The following is a 19,509-nucleotide window of genomic DNA, read 5'->3' as shown; positions in this document are numbered from 1 at the left end:
CCGACTCTGTGTGCATGTGTGTATATGTATGTATGTGTGTGTGTATATGTGTCCAGGTGGTTGTCATGGTGATGTGACTCTGTGTGTTCCTCAGAGGCGGTGAAGTGTCTGCCCAATGGGAAGCCAGCACCCCGAGCCCAGCTGACCTGCACCAAGAGCGGAGGGGCTGAGGTCTGCTCTCTCTCCTGCCCGTCCAACGCCCTCTTCCTCGCAGGTACACACACACACACCCATACACACACACACACACACAAACATACACACACACACACACACACACACAGAGTTTATGCCCAAGTAGTTCATTTGATTACTGCAAAAGAAATAAAAAATAAAAAAAAGCTTTGCTGCTTTTTTTATGTTGAGTATTGGAAGATTTTTTTAGTATAGACTATGAATAATTAGTGCTGAAACAATAAAACATTCTAATATCAATAATCAAATAATTATTTATTCATGAAAATGCCAATTACATCTTCACCATTTATGCCCATCCAAGTTCGCAAAAAACAAGCTTAACTGCTGTTTTCATGTTATATGATGATATGTCAGGAATGCCGGCAGCGTGTCAGTCTCCACTGAGATATCTATCTCTGTATACAGACATTCATAATAATCCTCTCTGTTCAGTCCTTCTTCCTGTGCCACAGGCTCAATAAAAACACTTTTCAAATGTTTTTTTTTTTATGACTTTTATCGAGCAAATCTTTTGTCAATTTCTTTTTTTTGGCATATCTCAAAAATCTCACATTAGAATAGATCTTTATTGTCATTGTCACAGGTACAACGAGATTGAAAGTGCTTGATATTGATGAAAGGAGAAGTTTTTTTTTTTTTTTTTTTCTGGCAACCTATAGCAGCTTCAAATATTAAGTAATAATTACTGTGACTCGCCTATTGCAGTACCCAGGTGACATCTTTAGGATGCTTGTCCTGTCTGACCTCTAGTCTAGAAGCTTATGATATTCAGGACAGCATGTCATTCTAGAGGGGCTAGAATTAAGGACTGTTTGTTTTATTCTTGTCTGTGGATCATCTCAGCGCTGCAGTTCTAGGATGTCCTACGGAACTAGTGGTCTGAAGTGTAGAGACATATTTCTTTGTGGAGCTGCTTTGTCTGTTCTTTCAATAGAAATAAACTGCAAACAAAGAACGTAATTGAATGTAAAAGAGTGTGATTGTGAAGATAGTCTCAGATTTTCGTTTGTGTCCCAGCGAATTAAATCCTCTCTTCTCCTGTAAATCTCTCTCAAATGTCTTCAGCTGTCATGCTGCACCCGCTGCCTCCCTCTGCTGGTGACAGCTCGCAGTCACAGCCCTCTGTGCCATCCTTTCTCTGGAGGCGATTGATGCTCGATGAAGGCGCTCGTGCTCTTTATTGCTGTGTTTGTTGAGTGCTCAGGGGAGCTCTCTGCTCAGACTGATGTGTTTTTCACCCTATGAGGTTTTCTTGGCTTCACCCCATCCTGTCCTCCTGTCATAGTACTTAACACACATCTGTAAATCGATTACATTCTTTGATCACGCCATTTTTTCCATAGCATGGCCCTCGCTCCGTTTAACTTGGCAGCCATCGTGTGAGGATGATGGATAGCTCTCAGGCATGAGGTGAAATATTTGTTTTTCTGTCCTTTTGGAGTGCGTCTTAATTTTCGGGAGAGGGAGCCATGTAAATTCCTGTGGCTGAATGCAGCCCAGGCTCTTATTTAATCATCTTGCTTTTATGATCTCTAAAGGCTTCATCCCTCATTTCTTACTTGAAATGCTTCTTTGTGTGTATGTGAGCATCAAGATAGAAAGACAGGGTTCATAGATCTTTCATTCAGGCCTTAACTCCTCAACGGGGGTTTAAGGTCACATGGCAGCAGAGTTTCCTCTGGGCTCTCTGACTCTTCAGGCACGTCATACAACCTTTATAAAAATTCTTTTGAATCCCAGCCCACCGCCAAGAGAAACATACACACTTCCATATCCACACACACAACTCAGATGTTTGATGGTACAGGAGGACCTGGTCACACAGTCAGCCTCCCTAACCTCTCATCATGTCTGATTTCTCTCTAATGTGTGTGTGTGTGTGTTTCCTACAGACTCAGAGAACAGTTACACACTGAGCTGTGGAGTGCCGGTCCAGCCTGGTAAAGCTCCACAGAAGAGGAATGCCACCGCCGCTTTACCCACCTGTGCCGGTACAGTATGCCAAGCATGATGGGAAATGCTCTGTGCTTTTCTTTTCCCAGCAACAATCATCCTGCTGGCTTCTGTAAATCCCATCTTCAGTGTGTTTATGCCTCCAAGAATGTTCAGAGAATTTTCCCAATAAAAGTGACATAGGCAGAAAGTGTGACCTCAGTCAATTCAGCAGCATACATAAACAACCGCTGTTAACATGTGTGATCCTCCCTTAAATTCATATGCTATGAGGCAAACTGTGACTCCAGCCTGGTGTGTCTGTTTGATAAACACACTGCAGTAAAGCTGTCCCTCAGTGTGACTGAATCATCTCTAACATGAAGACAACAGTCAGCCCACTTACTTCACAGCAGGGTTGCTCAGACACTAGTCACAGATGATGGCCTTGTGTTTGTTGTGGAGCCAGGAGAAATTTGGAGGTGTGAAAGATAAAACGGTGCACTGAGATTTAGGGCGCAGAAAACATCACCCTGCGTTATTACGTGAGAAAGGATCTAAAATAATTATAGATGCAAAATGTACATTTTATAAACGTGATGTTTATACTGTGATTAACGGTCTTGTGTTTCTGTCTGCTGTGTATGAATGAAGACACACTGGCTGCACCCATCAAACAGAAAGCCAGGTTTAAGATCAAGGACGCCAAGTGTCACCTGAGGCCCCGCAACAAGGAGAAACACAGAGACTCGTCCAAGCAGAGCCTGCAGGGTAAAGAACTCCTCACATTTAGATCAGCAACACCCTTCCATGGTTAGCTATGTCACCTTACAGCAAGAAGGTCCAGGGTTTGAATACTGGCTGGAGCTGGGCCTTTCTGGGTTTACGGTTAAGCGTTCTCCCTTGTTTGTGTTTGTTTGTTGTCCTCTGTTTACACACACTGCCACATATATATATATTATCTGAAAGGTGAAAAAACGCACATATTTTTATAGCACCGAACATAGTTTTAATCTTCATTTTTTATCTCATGACTCCCTTTCTTCATGTCCTCGTACTCATTCTTCACTTCCATGTTTTTCTGCTCTGGAAGGAGGTCAGTTCCCCTGCACCGACGACTGCCAGGTAACTTTTGTCAACCTCAAGTGTGACTCGTCTAAGAAGCGCAGACGAGGACGCAAATCTCCTTCCAAAGAGGTTTCTCACATCACAGCTGAGTTCGAGATGGAAATGAAGGAGGAGGAAGCCTCAGGTATGATGTTCTGTTCTTTCTTACCTGTTACAAACATAAGGCGCAAAGATAATTATGAGATGTTACCTACATATATATCTAATATGAATCTTTAATCTTAGGAGGAGGACATCACCTTTTTATAGTCTGTAAGGTTTTCAAACAGGAAAGATGCCAGTTGAGCTTTAAACATCACAACACCATCAATATAAGAACTGCTACAGAAAGTCTTCTGTGGTACCAAACCATACAGAATACAACATCATACACATAGAAAAAAAACATAGAAAATAGTTGTTTGACAGACACTAATGTTTTCCTCAGACTCATGTAATGTGGACTGTGTGCGGGAGAGGACGAAGCAGAAGCTGCAGAGTGCCATGCGGACACTCAGGAAGTCCATCAACAAACAGCAGTTCTACATCCAGTTCTCTGGAACGGAGTACGAGGTGGCGCAGAAACCGTCCAGGGTACCGGAGGGTGCTGAGGCCTGCAGCACAGGTCAAGTCCTCCGAGACGGAAAGTGTGGTGAGTTTTCTTAGTTGTCAGTTGGTTGCCATCATACAAGAAAGCCAGAGAAACTACCTCCCTTACCTGTGCTGTCCTCCTCAGTGAGCTGTGGCGTGGGGACATTCTACAGCGGGGAGCAGGAGCAGTGTGTTCAGTGTCCTCCCGGTACCTACCAGGACACCATGGGTCAGCTGTCGTGTGAGCCGTGTCCCAGCACTGAAGGACAGGGCATCGCCGGAGCAAAGAATGTGTCTCAGTGTGGAGGTAACTCACCATCAACTCATCATTACAGTCATTTTAAGAGGTCCAGACGCTGCATTCTTGAATTGTTGTATTAGTCATTTGAAGTTTTCTCTGCATTGGTGACACACACACACACACACACACACACACACACACACACACACAATATGCAGTATGTATAAATATGCAGTGTTAGCACCACCTTGTGGCCATTAATGCAAACTGAATGGGAATCACAGCCACAAAATTGTGAGTTTTATTCAGTTACTGAGCTCAGATCTGAGATCAGAATGATGCTTCACTGACACTCTTACATTGTGTAATTCATAAAGAAGTTTTGTTAAACAGTGTCTTTGTGAGACAAAGAGCTCCACATCCAGATGAAGGAAGAGAATAACTGAGAAAATCAAAGTGAAGACAGGTGACTTCCTTCTGTCCTCCTCTCAGGTCAGTGTCCAGCAGGTCATTACTCTGCTGACGGGTTCCGTCCTTGCCAGTTCTGCCCGCTGGGCTCCTACCAGCCAGAACCAGGCCGGGTCCTCTGCTTTCCCTGTGGAGGAGGTCTCATGACCAAGTATGAAGGATCAGTCTCCTTCAGGGACTGTGAAGCCAAGGGTGAGGCTTTTGTTTCTGTGTCTGACAGTGTGTATCTTTTTATGTCTACTGTATGTGCTTATCAAGTTTATGCTCATAGTTTGTCCACACTCTTAATTCTGCATAACTTTTAAGATTCAGTCAGCAGTCATGGCTGTAGACTCGGTATAGGTTTTTATCTGCCATGTCAGTGCTGTGTATGTTAATACTGGCATTTACAATGACACAAGCTATTTGTCAGCAGTTTCATTGTTAATGGCGTCATAAAGGAGCATGCAGATGTGTATGAGATTGTAATTTGCACAAGCCGATGATGGAGTCATCTACACGAGGTTTAGTGCTTTGTCTATCTGCCTGTTTTGTAATCAAGGTGTGATGTATCTTGTAGATGTCCTGCTGTTTATGTGTTTATCTTCATCGCCTAAGCTCACTCCCCCCTGTTCCTCCTCAGTGCACTGTGCTCCTGGACATTACTACAACTCCAGCACCCACCGCTGTATCCGCTGCCCAGCAGGAACCTACCAGTCTGAGTTTGGGCAGAACTACTGCATCACCTGTCCGGGGAACACCACCACTGATTTTGACGGCGCCACCAATGTCTCCCACTGCAAAAGTAACGCTGCTCAACATTTGCTCATCTATCTGATACTACCCAGGGAAGCATTCATTAATATATTTTACAAACACTGGTGCTGTTGTATTGAAATAAATTATACTGTCCTCAGACCAGGTGTGTGGAGGGGAGCTGGGAGAATACACAGGCTACATTGAGTCTCCTAACTACCCCGGGGATTACCCGTCCAACGTGGACTGTGTCTGGACCATCAACCCACCACACAAGAGGCGGATTCTCATTGTGGTACCAGAGATCTTCCTCCCCATCGAGGATGAGTGCGGAGACGTGCTGGTCATGAGGAAGAGTGGTAACAAGAAATTTGATTTGATTTTTTAAAGTTTTTTTTTTAACCACAACAGATCAGAATGATTTATGGTCTGTATAGTAAAGATACTGATTTAATTTACCATTACCAACATTACAAAAAATGAATAAATTAAACAAAACACCTACTGAAGAACAACATGAAGATTAACCTCTGTCTGTACATCACTGAGGCATTTTATCTCTTTGTCTTCCCAGCAGTCCTCTGCTGATGCTGTCATGACACACACATGAATTTTTCACCGGTGGCAGCATAAATTATGTTGTGACAATACCTGAAGTGTAATACAGATCATTTGACAACATGCAGACATTTTCTCAAGGTTTATACAAACCTGACAAAATACCCTATAGCCCTTCAAAGGAAGTGAACAAACAAAGTGAAGTTAATTTGTGGTGGGAATGATCTGACCTCGATCAGACCTAACTACATGATGTGGCCTACAGGTGTGGGTTAAACTTCTCCTGTACCCAGGTTTACTCACATGCACTCACATTTGTTCTCTTCCTGCAGCGCTTCCCACCTCCATCACCACCTATGAGACGTGTCAGACCTACGAGCGGCCCATCGCCTTCACCTCTCGCTCTCGCAAGCTCTGGATTCAGTTCAAGTCCAACGAGGGCAACAGTGGCAAAGGCTTCCAGGTTCCATATGTCACCTACGATGGTGAGTTCAGGTTCAGACAGTGGAGTTAGATCTAATCTCACACACAGGCTGCCAATAGTGATTTCTCCATCAATTAAAAAATCTAAATTTTCTTGTGAATCATGAATATTAATGTGGCCCCGACACTTAACCCTGTTGTGTTCCAGAGGACTACCAGCAGCTGATAGAGGACATAGTACGAGATGGCAGGCTCTACGCCTCCGAGAACCACCAGGAGATTCTGAAGGTACTACAAGACACAGCACTCTATGGTGCTTTATCTTTGATTCATTTACTGATTGGTCCAGCACGATGACACTCTTTGTCCTCCCCCCAGGACAAGAAGCTGATAAAGGCTCTGTTCGACGTGCTGGCCCACCCCCAGAACTACTTCAGGTACACGGCGCAGGAGTCCAAAGAGATGTTCCCTCGCTCCTTCATCAAGCTGCTGCGCTCCAAAGTCACCAGGTTCCTACGGCCGTACAAATAGGCAGGGCCTCGAGTCCTGTTAGAGACCCCCATCATTCTGCGTCATTCCAAATCCAGCAACCTAAATGTAACCCCCCTCCCTATCTACTTCTTCCTGCCTGGGTCAATACGTCAGTGTGCCCGTTCTCTGACTAAACATCTTCATCTCCTGTATTTTCAATCAGTAATACATCATTAACCGACCCCAACCCCGACACAAAACCCAGTGAGTGCAGCTTTTTATATAAGGTTTGACCGATAAAGGTAAAAGCTACTGTTGATATTTTAATAATGTAGCAGAAGATTCCAGAAGATAGACATGTGTGGATATATTGTTTCTTTAAATTTGACCCTTTATACCAAACATGAACAAATACTGAGTGTTCTTTTCTCTCAGTCTGTTATTATAAAATCTAGCAGCTCTTTAAGGCACCAGGTGGCTCACACCATCACCAATAATGGAATATTGAACTTCATAATAACTAATAATTATAATAATAACCTAACTGAGTATTTTTCAGAGTATGTCAGAGTATTTTTTAGAGTATCTAAATCTATATATAAAGGCCTACAGAGACATGATCAGACACATAGTCCTCATGTCCTTTATATAAGGTCAGTTTCATCATTATCACAGTATATGTTATTAATTCATGTCACTGAGAAGAACAGCAAGTATATAGACACTAAAAACTATTTTGTCTTTTTTAATGTATTCAAGTGGAATACAAGAAAAACTGTATTTTAACTGTTACAGTAGCTCTTTATTATTAATTAATAATTGTTATTGACCAGTATAAAATATCTGTGTTTTGAACATAGAGTTCAATCTCCTTACATGTGTTACATCAGATCAGCCCTGAACATCGCTGAGCAGTTACAACAGATACAAGATGATGTAGTGACAGAGGGTTTGTAATCTGGCCTTTATAGCTGTTATTGCTTTTTCATTTGTCACAGCCTCACAGAGCAGTGATGTACTGCTGCAATTTATAAATGAGAAGAGATGCGAACTCATGTTGAAGTGCAAAGAGGTATCTATTAGCTTAAAAGTTAGAAAGGCCAATCAAGCTGCACTGTTGGCTGTAGCTTCATATTTAATGGACAGATATGAGAGTGGTATTAATCTTCTCGTCTAACTCTCTGCAAAAAAGCAATTTTCCCCAAGTGTTGCTTTTTCTGTACAAATGATGTATTAGTAATGTGTAAAGCATGAACAGGTTGCATTAATTATGCATCCCTAAAGTAATTATAGTACATATTATCATAAAGTTGGACCCGTAGTATTTAGTAGAAGGCTAACAAACCAATATATCGGTCAAACCCTATTTTCTGCACACTACATCTTCTTTCCCAGCCATTCCCAGATTTCTGCACCTTCATTAACAACTTTTTTTCTGCAAACTTCTTTTGACTTCGTCCACCTCTCGTTTTATTTTGCTCTGCTTTGTTTTCTGTGTTGTTGTTTTTGTTTTTGTAATATTTATACTGAACATGTCAGAACTTGCAGAAGCCCACATCACAGATGTTTTGGATGTGACGTGATGTGTAAAGATGCGTTGGCCCACACAGTGTACATGGATGTATCCTGAACTGGATTTCTTTATTGGCCCCCTGACGTGCACGAGACAGAGATAAGAAAACAATCGGTGCACTTAAAACACATTAACATGGAAAATGATTAGAAAGAAATGTTAAAGTGGGGAAATCTAAACCATTCCACTTCAGTGGGTGCTTTATCCACTGGAGCACGGGGGAAGATTAAATGGGGTGAATCAGAAAGTCTATATTATAATTTTTTTAAGTAATAATAAAAAAAGATATATAACAAGATGAGATAAACTACCTGCAAGTAACAGACTGTTACTTTAGAGAGAAATGTGTGTGATGTAACTAATATTTGGAACTTTAATTGCACTTGAATTTTATATTTTAAACTGTAGGAAAAAGATCTAAGTTACGTATTTGTTACCTTTTTTTGTGTTGTTTTGAAATGTGCCACATGTGGCGGTGATGAGAGAGAAAACACAGCTATGTCTCCTGTTATTGCTCCCACTCTGTAGCTTGCAGTTAACCCCTAAAATCTAAAATGAGTTACAGCAGCTTTCATTTCACACTGCGAGGAATCGTTTAGGCTCGTTTAGGCTTCGGCACCTGTACAGCTGAGACTCTATGTTAAACTAATGCGCACAGAGGGAAGACAGTGTAAGCATTGGATCACTCAAAGCTGCCACCACCACTACAGTTTGTCTGTGTTCTCACTGCTCAGTCCTGCTTCGTCCTGCAAACATGTCCTATAGCTGCCAGAGAGAAGAAGCGTCTCCATAAAGGCTTCTTGTATGATGGCCTTATGCATACATACACTACAGTATATGCCTGTTTCTAAAACAACTACTTACAATATCTGCATTCACCCAGATGAACCTTTTTCAGAGGAAGTATAGTGTGTATACTATGCTTTTCTTTTATAACCCAGCTAAATGTTTCTGTGTCATTCCCATTGGTACTAATATGTCTATGAAATCCTATACCGCGTATTGAAGATGGACTCTGTATCTGCACAATGCGAGTGGAGTTGAAAAACATGTACGGTGTGACTGGAGTGTTGGTCCGGAGGTGAATGTAGTGGCAGGGGCACAGTCAGAATGAGAGGCATGTCCTGTCTGTAGTGTCTGTAGCACTTGCAGCTTTCAACTGTAAGCCAGTGAACTTTATCTGTGTGTCGCGTTGTTCATAAAGAAGCAAGCTTCCACTGACAGACGATCAAAATGCTTCATCATTCGTATTACTGTGTTAAAGTTCCTCGAGAAGCTAAACTCCTGTTAACAGTGTCTTTGTGCTGAGCACAAGGAAGGTGGCGGAGCTCCTCAAAGCCTAGTGATCAGAGATAAAGGACCAGACTGGAGGCTTTGCACGTTGTAACCCATTAACTAAAGATCATGTACACTGCTTAGTATTTTCCAAAGCATGATGAGGTTTCAGGTTAACTACTTTCCAGACAGGCACTGGTTTCAGTTTATTCAGGACACTGTGAAAATTAAACATCTGCAGACTTACAGAAATACACTGCACAGTAAATATGTAGGTAAAGCCACGGTTAAGTTAGCTTAGCATAAAGGCTGGAGACAGCCTCCTAATTTATATCTAAATTGGCACAAAATGTATTTTAATCACTAGCTTTAGCGATGTAGACAGGTGGATTTAGTTACAAAGTCCAGTTTTTATGCTCTCCTGAACTCTTCTCACTGTCATGTTCTGGGACATACAAGATCTGAAAGACCAGAGACAGAATTAATGAACACCCCAAAGACAGTAAAACACGACCTGTCCACTTCCTACCATACTGTCTACTGGTATGTCATTGTGTTGTAGCACCAGGATCATCCAGAACCTGCACAGACTGACTGAGGTCACAACAGCAGCTTTGTTGTTTAATACTGGATTCTGATCACAGCATTCTGTGGTTTATTATTTCTGCACAGCTGCTATTAATAACAGACTGTTGCTATGTACACAGACTCATGAGGACCACAGCAGATGTAATGCAGTCGTTTTTAAATTAGTGAGTTGACACATAATATCGATTTTGTTTTGTGTAGTAGTGTAATTGTGAAATAAACCTGGTCATAGTGAGAACCCCAACACTGACTGCACATTGACCTTTACATGTCATTCCAAGTAACAATGATTCTCAGCAGAGAATTTTCATCTTTTGGATCTGATTTTGCAATCCTTTTCAGTATCTAACTTTTACATCTGGGATATTGGAATATCTTGAATATCTTGAAGTCTCTGCATGCTGATTTTCATAGAGTGCTGAATTGAAACCAACATGGCTAGAAGGTAGGAAAACAATCAGAAACTTGTACTTTGGCAAACAGTCTGCAGTCATGTAAAGCGTTTGTTATTTATGGGCTGTGAGCACGCTAAACTACAAGTGTGGTCCTGCATAGTACTGAGCTGGTCATTGGGTTTTCTTCCTAAATAAGATATTAAATAGTCGAGAGAACAAATAATGAAATGGAAAATGATTTTAAAAATATATTTTTACAGGCATTGACTGATAATCACCCCAACAAAAAGAACACAAACGTCAGTGAGGTCACTGGATCGTCAGATCATTTCCCACAATAAAAGCATGCTGCCATTAGGTATTGTTTGGCTTTGCCAAATAGCTGCCACACAGACATGTTATGGTACGGCCTACTTCCTGTTTGAGGTGGGCACTGTTCAATATGAGTGTTATGAAAAAAATGATATGAAATGCTCTTTTTTCCTGAGAATGTATTCTATTGTGAATGGGTGTGTTTGAGTATGTGTGTGTGTGTGTGTGTGTGTGTGTGTGTGGGTGTGGGTGTGTGTGTGTGTGTGTCTGTGTGTGTGTGTGTGTGTGAGAGAGAGAGAGAGAGAGAGAGAGAGAGAGAGTGCGAGTGAATGTGTGTGCAGTGTGTTTCTGTGTGTGTGTGAGCAGTGAGTTTTTGTGCTGGGTGCCTGTGATAGAGAAAGAGACTGTGTATGTATGTACTTTAGTCCAATTTGTAGAGGAATAATTTTAACGTTTGTGTTAGTCGGTTGTACCCAAAGAGAGAAACTGTAACGCAGTGTTGTGCCATTGTTTGGTCCATGAAACTCCAGTACTGAACAAATTAAATAAAACAGTAGCAGAAAACAGACTCCACTTGTCTCTCTTGTGTGTTTCCGTGTAGAATCGTAGTGAACAGGCACAGAGGAGCCCTTGGAGCGGCTTGTATCTGCTCATTATATCTCTTATCTCTCCTCAGAAGAAGTGGCTCCATGTGACCTCAAGTACGCTTCTGGAAAATTTAGCTGACACTGCTAATGTTCCTCTTATCTTCAAGCAATGCAATCAGTGCAGCAGATCTGGATGCTACACCAGAAACGCTCATCATCATCCACACCGAGATGATTTTTTTCCCTCCGTTAATTCTTCTTTGTTTTACTTAAGATGACCCATTTAAAACCACTGTCAGGATATGTACACAGTTCCCGTGCACGCTCACCTACTTATACAAACTATCATATGTAACATTTCCATGTTAAAATGTCTAAATATACTAGATGTGTGTTATACATATTGTTCAATTTGATTTATATAGCACCAAATCATATTACAAGTTATCTCACAACACTTTCCATGTGGAGCAGGTCTAGACCGTACTCTTCATAATATTATTTACAGAGACCAAACAATTACCACCATGAGCAAGCACATGGTGACAGTGGCAAGGAAAAGCTTCCTTTAAGAGGCAGAAACCTCTTAAAATCTTTCATTCTGTTGAGTCATGTTTTGATGAGTTGTGTCCTGACATCATCCTGAATGTTTCCAGTAATGTTCAAAACCAGTAAGCATGTAAATGTATTGAAGGTAATGGTGCATTTCTTTTGGCCTGTCAATAATGTCATATCCTGTTTACCCTATGGAGTTGCTATAACTTCAGAGGAAACGGGATGAATCAGAGACATTACATTTGTTTAAAATGTAACACATTACCTCGTATCTGAATAATTGCTGAGTCCTGTCTAATAAATTTTCATCTGCAATTGTAGTTGTTTAGAAGGAAGACAACAACTCCCACAATCATGTGCTGCTTCTAGATGTCATCAAACTATGACTTTAGTTGTTGTTTTCACATAAGAGACCCCCTAGTGGCAGAAAGCACAGTGACATTCACTTCACAGCAGGAAAAACACAGGTAATGGCACCTCAGTCCGACAGTGAACTGTTCTCCACGGGCGGTACCTGTTCAGCCATTGTCACATTAAGCTCTCCCTCACACCTTTCTGCAGGGATGTGTAACTTTCCAGCAGAGACAATCTGGCAATCACACCCACTTGACACAGTGAGGGGTGTAGAGGTGAGAAAGAAGGGAGGGTTTGAACTTCAGGCGGCCTATACAGTGTGCACAGGCAGAGCCTCACCAGCCACAAATCTTAATTCAGTTTAAATCAAGATGATTTGAAACACACAAATACACTAAATGAAGTTTATTGAGTGTAAAACATTTTTGTTGTCTCTGTCCTAAAGTTTTCCGGTGCTTGCTTGCATACTGTATTAAAGAAAACAGTCCCTGCAGAGCAGAAGAATCCATCACAGCCTGACACCTTCATTTGATTTGGTCAACGTTTGTGTTTATATCAGTGCTGTGTTACATGACACTCCCCTCCCTGTCAGTCAGCTGACAGCAGAAGAAGAGAGAGTCTGCTGCAGGAAATAAACACGTCGCCTTACAAACGCCACTGATGCATCGTGTCCTCGTCCTCATTTTGTCTTTTGTTTTGTGTCATCCACAAAAAGAATGGCATGATCTCAGACTACAGAATAATCAGTGTAAGTGTATTTACTCAGATGTAAATGGCCTATAACTCTGACTGACAGTGGCGCACTCCATTAATGATGGAGTTCGCAGCCTGTTTAGAGCATTACTGTAACTTCTCAGCTGCTTGCCTGTTGGTCATTAATCATATTTGATAGGCAGATCTGATATTGCCTGCATGATCTTTCCAGGACGTCCAATCAGCAGCCAGAATCTGCAGTCAAATGCGACTGTGCCAGATGCTGCGATTACTCTCCCTTCACTATCTTGTTGCCTCCCTCCATCAGTCGCTCTGCTGAAAGTTCACTGGATACGAAGTGATAAGTTGTGACAAAAATGTGACAACACCGCCACTGTTTGGTCTAATTGCCAGATTAATCTGGTTCATATTCAGTAAGGCTGGGTGATGATTCCAATACACATCGTACAAAATGTATTGTGACACATCAGAGGGAGAAAAAGACTGCGACACACTGATTGATCTGCAGCTTTTTGTAATGCACACAGACATCCTGACAGTGTTGTGGTTATACAGGATGTGTCAGCTCTACTGGAGAATACATCCAAAAACGTTGATGCTGAACATGAACAGTGGCTATCTGCTTTCACAATGTCACGTCCGCTCATAGCAACTGGCAATGAAGCCACGTGACATTCACAGCAACTATAGAGTGTTGTTTCTTAACCCTCTAGGGTACTAACAATTGACTGGACTCCAGAGGATGTCTGACCCCAGAGGGTCCAATCAAGACTGACTTGACTTGACATTTAACAGATTCTCAAAGGCACCATGATTTCAAGACAGTCTGACTCAACTTTCAGTGAATTAAAACTTTGAATACCCTCGTACCTGTTACAATCACTTTCTTCCAGGTTGGTCTATTGTCCTTCTTCTCCCATGTGTTTTATTTGTGTCTCTGTTCGTGCTCTGTGTGAAAGTTGTCCTTGAGGTTGACTTATGATGCGTTTGTGTAATATGTCCTCTTTCCAGGTGTCCATGGTGTAGAGGAGCTTTTGTCCTACCTGTCAAGTTAAATGTAACAACCTGGAAGTTGCTTGACGTCCTCCAGAACTGCATTCTTCATTCATTACTTCTTTTTTTTATTCTGTACAAACAACATTATCCTGGAAGAACGATCTCTGTTCCTCAGGAAGTTTCCTCCAGTTTCTTCAACATTAAAGGTTTTTTCTCCTTATTTACATACAAATATAAGATAATATATGATACAAAACGCTAAAGATGGAATGGACAGACTGTAACACCCCCACATTTAGTCATTTAGCGTGTAAAAAAGGGAAACAATCAAAGTAGAATGTCTAGATTGTCTATATGTCTTGTTGTACTGCATGCACCAAAGCCAACATATTTGATGTCTGAAGAGTTTAATACATGACTGAGCTGATGTGGGATTATGAGGAGAGATGATGAATGCTGTGATCCAAATATGATAATCAGTTTTATTGTCTGGGAACTATAGAAACTTTCCACCCAGCACAGAGAGACACACAGCTGAGTGATTCAGTGACTTTTGATTCATGTATTAGATATGTCCAGTAGATGGCAGACTCACTCCAACCTGAAGCTCTGAATGCTCCCACCAGAACTTCCCGCATGGTTCTTGTGGAAAGCTGCGTTTGAGCTCCAGATTGTGGTCTATTTGTTTAGCTCATTACCAGCCGAAATCCCAGTCCAATTACCAGCGGATAAACAGGAGCAGAGGTGGTGATATGCTGTAATTCTGTAATTCCACTGATTATCCCACACGCTGCCAATAAATGATGGAGAGTGAAGTCAGCACAAATGTAAAGATTTAACACACTGAAGCCTGTGAAGGTTTTGTTTTATGAAATACAATGTATTCATCCGTTTGCATATGAAACTGAATGTTCAACATTTAAAAATATTTTAGTGAACGGGATCAATGAGTATCAAAGGTGAATGAAGATTTATCTCAGGAACATTTAGAGGGATCCAACCACCAAGGACAAAAGATATCTGTGTCAAACTTCATTTCAAACACCTTCAGCATCCACACAACAAACACGTTCAGTACATTTGACTGAAAATACTACAACGTTTTTTTTTACTAATGTAGGATTTTAAATGCAGAGCTGGTACTTGTAAAGTATAATTTCACATTAAATGTGGGGTCAGTCATCCTGGAGAAACAAGAACACATACAACAGATAATTGTTGACTTCCATTCCCAGGACGACAAAATGGCAAAATGGCTTGCAAGGATCCGGAGTACACTATAATATAGTGCTACTTTTACTTCGAATATTACTGAATACTATCACCACCACTGGGAGAGAGGAGTGTCAGTATGAACACAACCATAGTGACAGTTTACAGAAAAGGTAAACCAGCATAACTGTAGAAAAAGATGGAGAAAGACATCAGGGTGGAGGAAGGGGATGCTTGTCGGTGGATCCAGATGTGTCCTGTGTGGTGTCTGTTGTGTCATGATGTGTTCGTGGTCATATTTATTATTAAACTCGCCCTTTTCTCAAATCAAGAATAAACTTGTGTCACACGTCCCCACAGTGTCTCTGTGATGTCTGTCTGAAAGAAGATGTTCAGGCCCAGAGTCATAAAATGAGACAGGAGACAGATTCATGACGTGAAATGAATTTTTTTTAAAGTTTTATTTGTGACAGATGAAAGTGTATGAATGCATTTGAAGAGTCTTCCTCTGAAGATGACAATTTAAAAACTCATTGACTCATATCATTATTAATATTGACGTTTACAGTTGATCAAATCAAAGTTGATCTCAGACCTGAAACCAATAACTGATTATTTGATCTACAGTCAGCAGCAAATCTTGTAATTGTTTGATTATTCAAATATTTTTAAGGAACAATTGAAACATTTTAGCTCCTGTTGATAATTGCAACAATCATTCATCAGTATATTTATATTATAATCCTCATATTTATTGATAATGAAACCTCGTTCTTCAGAACTAATCCATCGTTTAGCCTGAGAGTGTTGGTCAGGTCACAGTTACCTCTGAGGTCACACAGGTCATTGTTTGTTTCCAGGAAGGTGAAAGGTTTAAACCTGATCTTAGTTTACATACAATATATCCACACATTTATGTATGTTATATATCAGTACATATTCCTTTCATGTTTGTGTTCACCTGTTGAGCTTGTAGTCTTTGTTACAGCTGTTTTTATTCTGCAAAGAGAAACATGACACCGGGGTCAAATTCTTTGTATGTGAACACAAACTGACTAATAAAAGTGATTCTGGTTCTGCAGTGTTACACAGTGAAGACACTTTTACTTGTGCTTATACATTCAAGTACATATTTTTTCCATCTAATGTTTTTTCATTTATTTCACAGTGTTACTTTTCACTTTCACACAGATCAACAAAATTCTCAGCGAGTTTATGAAATATGGTGAAATATAAGAGATCACACAAAGCAGTAAAGTCCACATAAATAGCTACACACTAATATAACTATAATATAATATAACACTAATAACACTGCACAGTGATACTTTTTACATTTATGTACTTTTATTTAAGAGATTTCAAACAACCTTTAAATTATCATGTAGGAAGATTAAAAAATATATATTTAAAAACAGAAAACATGTAGGATGTAAATTTCACTGAATATTTCAGCCTGTGAATGTTTCTGAGGTTCTGGCTTGCTGTGGGAATCCTGATCCCTGTATTCATAAAGTCCTGGCCCCGGTGGCCCCGGTGGCCCCTGTGGGACCCGCCGTGATTTCTGTCCCTGTGTCGCTGTGAATGAGCTCTGTGGAGCCGCACGGCAGCTCCCGGTCCTCCCCCCTCCTCTTCCTCCATCCCTCCCTCCTTATTGTACAGCTCACCGGGAAATACGGTGGGCAGGACTGAACCGAGAGAGAGAGAGAGAGAGAGAGAGAGAGAGAGGAAACAGACCTCTCCACGACGCTCCACCGGTGCACCACGGGGTGCGCATTCAAACTGACCAGCGCGTCTCTGTCACAGCGCAGACACCGTCCTCTCCGCATCCATCACCGAGCAGCAGCCTCACCGCAGCCGACCACAGGAGCCGGTAGGTTGATTCCTCTTCATCTTCTAGATGCTTTTATGCAGAGGTGTCTTCCTCTTTATGCACGAAAGACCGGAGCACAAATTTGCATTGATCCCGCGCAGCGCTGCGTTTTCCCGGGTTCATCATCCCGGCTCCGGACCCCCCCTCTCATCGGAACGTGTGTTTAATCCACACGTGAGGTCTGAGGGTGTTCATGCCGTCTTTTAGAGTAGTCTGGATGTTAATAAAGACTTGTATTCACTCCCTAAAAAAAATATAAAGGGCTTTTCAGCAGAGCTCACCGGAACGCTTTAATGTTAGATCAGGTTTCAGACCTGCACCACATCCAAAGGGCAAAGTCTCCGAGCACAGTGCAGACTGGAGAGGCTCAGAGAGGCTTCAGGAGACAGTTGGTCTGAAAAAGTTTGATTAGAGTTCAGTTAACCAGAGCGGATCCTCTGAAAAACTTCAGCACAACGTGCAGGAAGCTGATAAACCAATTTAACAATTCAACAGAATGCTTTCATTTCTGCCTGTCATGAAGATTTCAAATAATCTGCCTGTGAATTCTTTGAAACTAATTTTATGTGAGTGAATTCAAGGTGAATCCATTCAGAGAGAAATATGTTATATCCCCCCCAAAATCCTCTTTTATTATTTTCACGTAACTTTTTCCATCTTGCTTCATTGGAGGAGATTTTTCTCACCACGTTTCACAGAGCCGCAGCTCCAAATCAGAGCGGCTCACACTCTTTAAGATCTCCAGGCTATATGCATAAAATAGATACTGTATAATACAGCGCCACACTCAGATGCACTTTAATTTTCTGTGTGTGTCCAGATGTAGCGGAAAACGAGCGAATAAGCACAGCAGATTGCCACAAAGTCTAAGTCTAATGTGACCGCGGTGTGTTAAATATGAGTGTGCCAAAGAGAGAGAGCATCAATCAGACTGTCTCTCTTCTGTCTATGCATTTATCACCCGCTCTACAGCCTCACCAACACACTGTACTGTACTGCTACTGTCAGGGCCTTTGTTTCTCTCCTCACTTTTAAGGGCCCACAGTATTCAGGGGCCCCTGAGACGAAGCCTCTGTGAGGAGGACTCCCTTTGAAACACCCATGTCTTGTCTAAAGTGTAGTCCTCACCTGCAGTGTGGATCGTGAGAGTTCCACAGAGTTAAAGTGTTTGTAAATGATTTTATATTTTATTGCCAAGCCCTAAATTACAAACTAATTCCTGACATGGAAAAGTAATCACTCGGATTCTGAGTCATCTCATGCGACTGATTGATTTCAGCTTTATTGGTGAGGTTTTCTTTCCACAATCAAAGAGCACCACCGTGGGTGCAGATCTTTAGTAATGACTTTTCACATTTGCTCTTGTAAAACTCAACACTATAAATCCATACCTGCACTATGATAAAGTCAAATAAAAAGCTGCCTGAATGTGTGCATAGAGCACTCACAGCTAGAATTAAACTGACGTAGTACATTATTTTGACGGGCAGTGCTTACCCTCACGCTCTTAAAAAAGGGCTTTCCCAAAAATTCTATACACTAAGGTGCCTTTTTTTACTCCACTGTGGGTTTCACAGAAAACTGCGGGACAATGCGTGTTCGTCAGGGGATTTCTTGAGTTCCTGCACAAATCTGTGACTTACTGTTTGTGATAGACTATGCAGGTTTGAATGTGTGGAAGCTCTTTGTGTTTTTTTGATTTCGTACAAATGTTTTTCTTTTAGATAAAGATAGTGCTGATAGGTATGTTAGCTGTGTGTGTAGACTTGGGAATATTTGCATGACGAGGAATATTTCCGACAGCACATTCTTTGTGAAGGTGACTCTCAAGAGGTCAAATAAATAAATTAAACGTACAATTATGGTCATAATTATAGTAAAAAATCTGAGATAATTGGATACAGATACATACATCATGCACGTTTGTTTTGGCAGTTTGAGGTTTTAGACATGCATGTTTGCCATAATCACCATCCATAACAAGCTGATTCACCTAGGTAATGTCACTTTTGGTATCTTATTGCAAAATAAGAAATACTAAACGACCACAAAAAAGACTGGTTCTGGGGTCTTTTACATTCCTGTGCCCGGGGCTTGGTAATGGTAGAAGTACTATTTTAAAAAAGCACGTATCTTATATATACTTTGCCAGTTCAACGATTCTAATCATTTCAATTCTCAACGTCCGACTGACTTGTCAACTTTCATTTCTCATTGCAAAAAAATGCACTAAGACAACTGAACACTTTAGTGCAGCCAGATGAATTCTAGAGGACGTGATGAGATTTACATATGTGGAAATTTTTATGCAGAGTGCTTCCCGTTAATCAATTCTCACGCTGCAGCAACTA

The 19,509-nt window shown here is 41.2% G+C and overlaps 2 protein-coding genes and 1 long non-coding RNA gene across 5 annotated transcripts in view; 2 read left to right on the top strand and 1 right to left on the bottom strand.

Moving 5' to 3' along the window:
- The window catches only part of scube1 (signal peptide, CUB domain, EGF-like 1), a 97,633-nt gene extending 87,793 nt beyond the window's left edge, over positions 1 to 9,840 (top strand). For all 3 annotated transcript variants that reach the window (XM_019257644.2, XM_019257643.2, XM_027272049.1), the window contains 12 exons: positions 95 to 214; positions 2,091 to 2,189; positions 2,785 to 2,901; positions 3,224 to 3,382; positions 3,686 to 3,889; positions 3,974 to 4,135; positions 4,562 to 4,729; positions 5,160 to 5,321; positions 5,434 to 5,631; positions 6,163 to 6,315; positions 6,462 to 6,541; positions 6,632 to 9,840. In XM_019257644.2, the coding sequence (XP_019113189.1) occupies positions 95 to 214; positions 2,091 to 2,189; positions 2,785 to 2,901; positions 3,224 to 3,382; positions 3,686 to 3,889; positions 3,974 to 4,135; positions 4,562 to 4,729; positions 5,160 to 5,321; positions 5,434 to 5,631; positions 6,163 to 6,315; positions 6,462 to 6,541; positions 6,632 to 6,784 (1,775 nt within the window). In that variant the 3' untranslated portion in view covers positions 6,785 to 9,840. The remainder of the gene's footprint in view (positions 1 to 94; positions 215 to 2,090; positions 2,190 to 2,784; positions 2,902 to 3,223; positions 3,383 to 3,685; positions 3,890 to 3,973; positions 4,136 to 4,561; positions 4,730 to 5,159; positions 5,322 to 5,433; positions 5,632 to 6,162; positions 6,316 to 6,461; positions 6,542 to 6,631) is intronic.
- On the bottom strand, positions 3,330 to 4,220 carry LOC113744053 (uncharacterized). Its single transcript, XR_003461253.1, has 3 exons — positions 4,145 to 4,220; positions 3,956 to 4,040; positions 3,330 to 3,406 (listed from the first exon to the last, which is right to left on the bottom strand). It is a non-coding gene; the product is annotated as an uncharacterized LOC113744053 (long non-coding RNA).
- A 7,023-nt stretch (positions 9,841 to 16,863) lies between the features above and the next one.
- mpped1 (metallophosphoesterase domain containing 1) overlaps positions 16,864 to 19,509 on the top strand; it is a 67,582-nt gene continuing 64,936 nt past the window's right edge. The window contains exon 1 of the mRNA XM_010741342.3: positions 16,864 to 17,158. The gene's annotated coding sequence lies outside the window, so the exon portion shown is untranslated. The remainder of the gene's footprint in view (positions 17,159 to 19,509) is intronic.

The sequence above is a fragment of the Larimichthys crocea genome, chromosome XX (assembly GCF_000972845.2).
Source record: "Larimichthys crocea isolate SSNF chromosome XX, L_crocea_2.0, whole genome shotgun sequence".
In the NCBI taxonomy this organism is placed as follows: domain Eukaryota; kingdom Metazoa; phylum Chordata; class Actinopteri; family Sciaenidae; genus Larimichthys; species Larimichthys crocea.
Note: the sequence above shows the minus strand (reverse complement) of the source record. Positions and strands in the feature narration are given on the sequence as shown.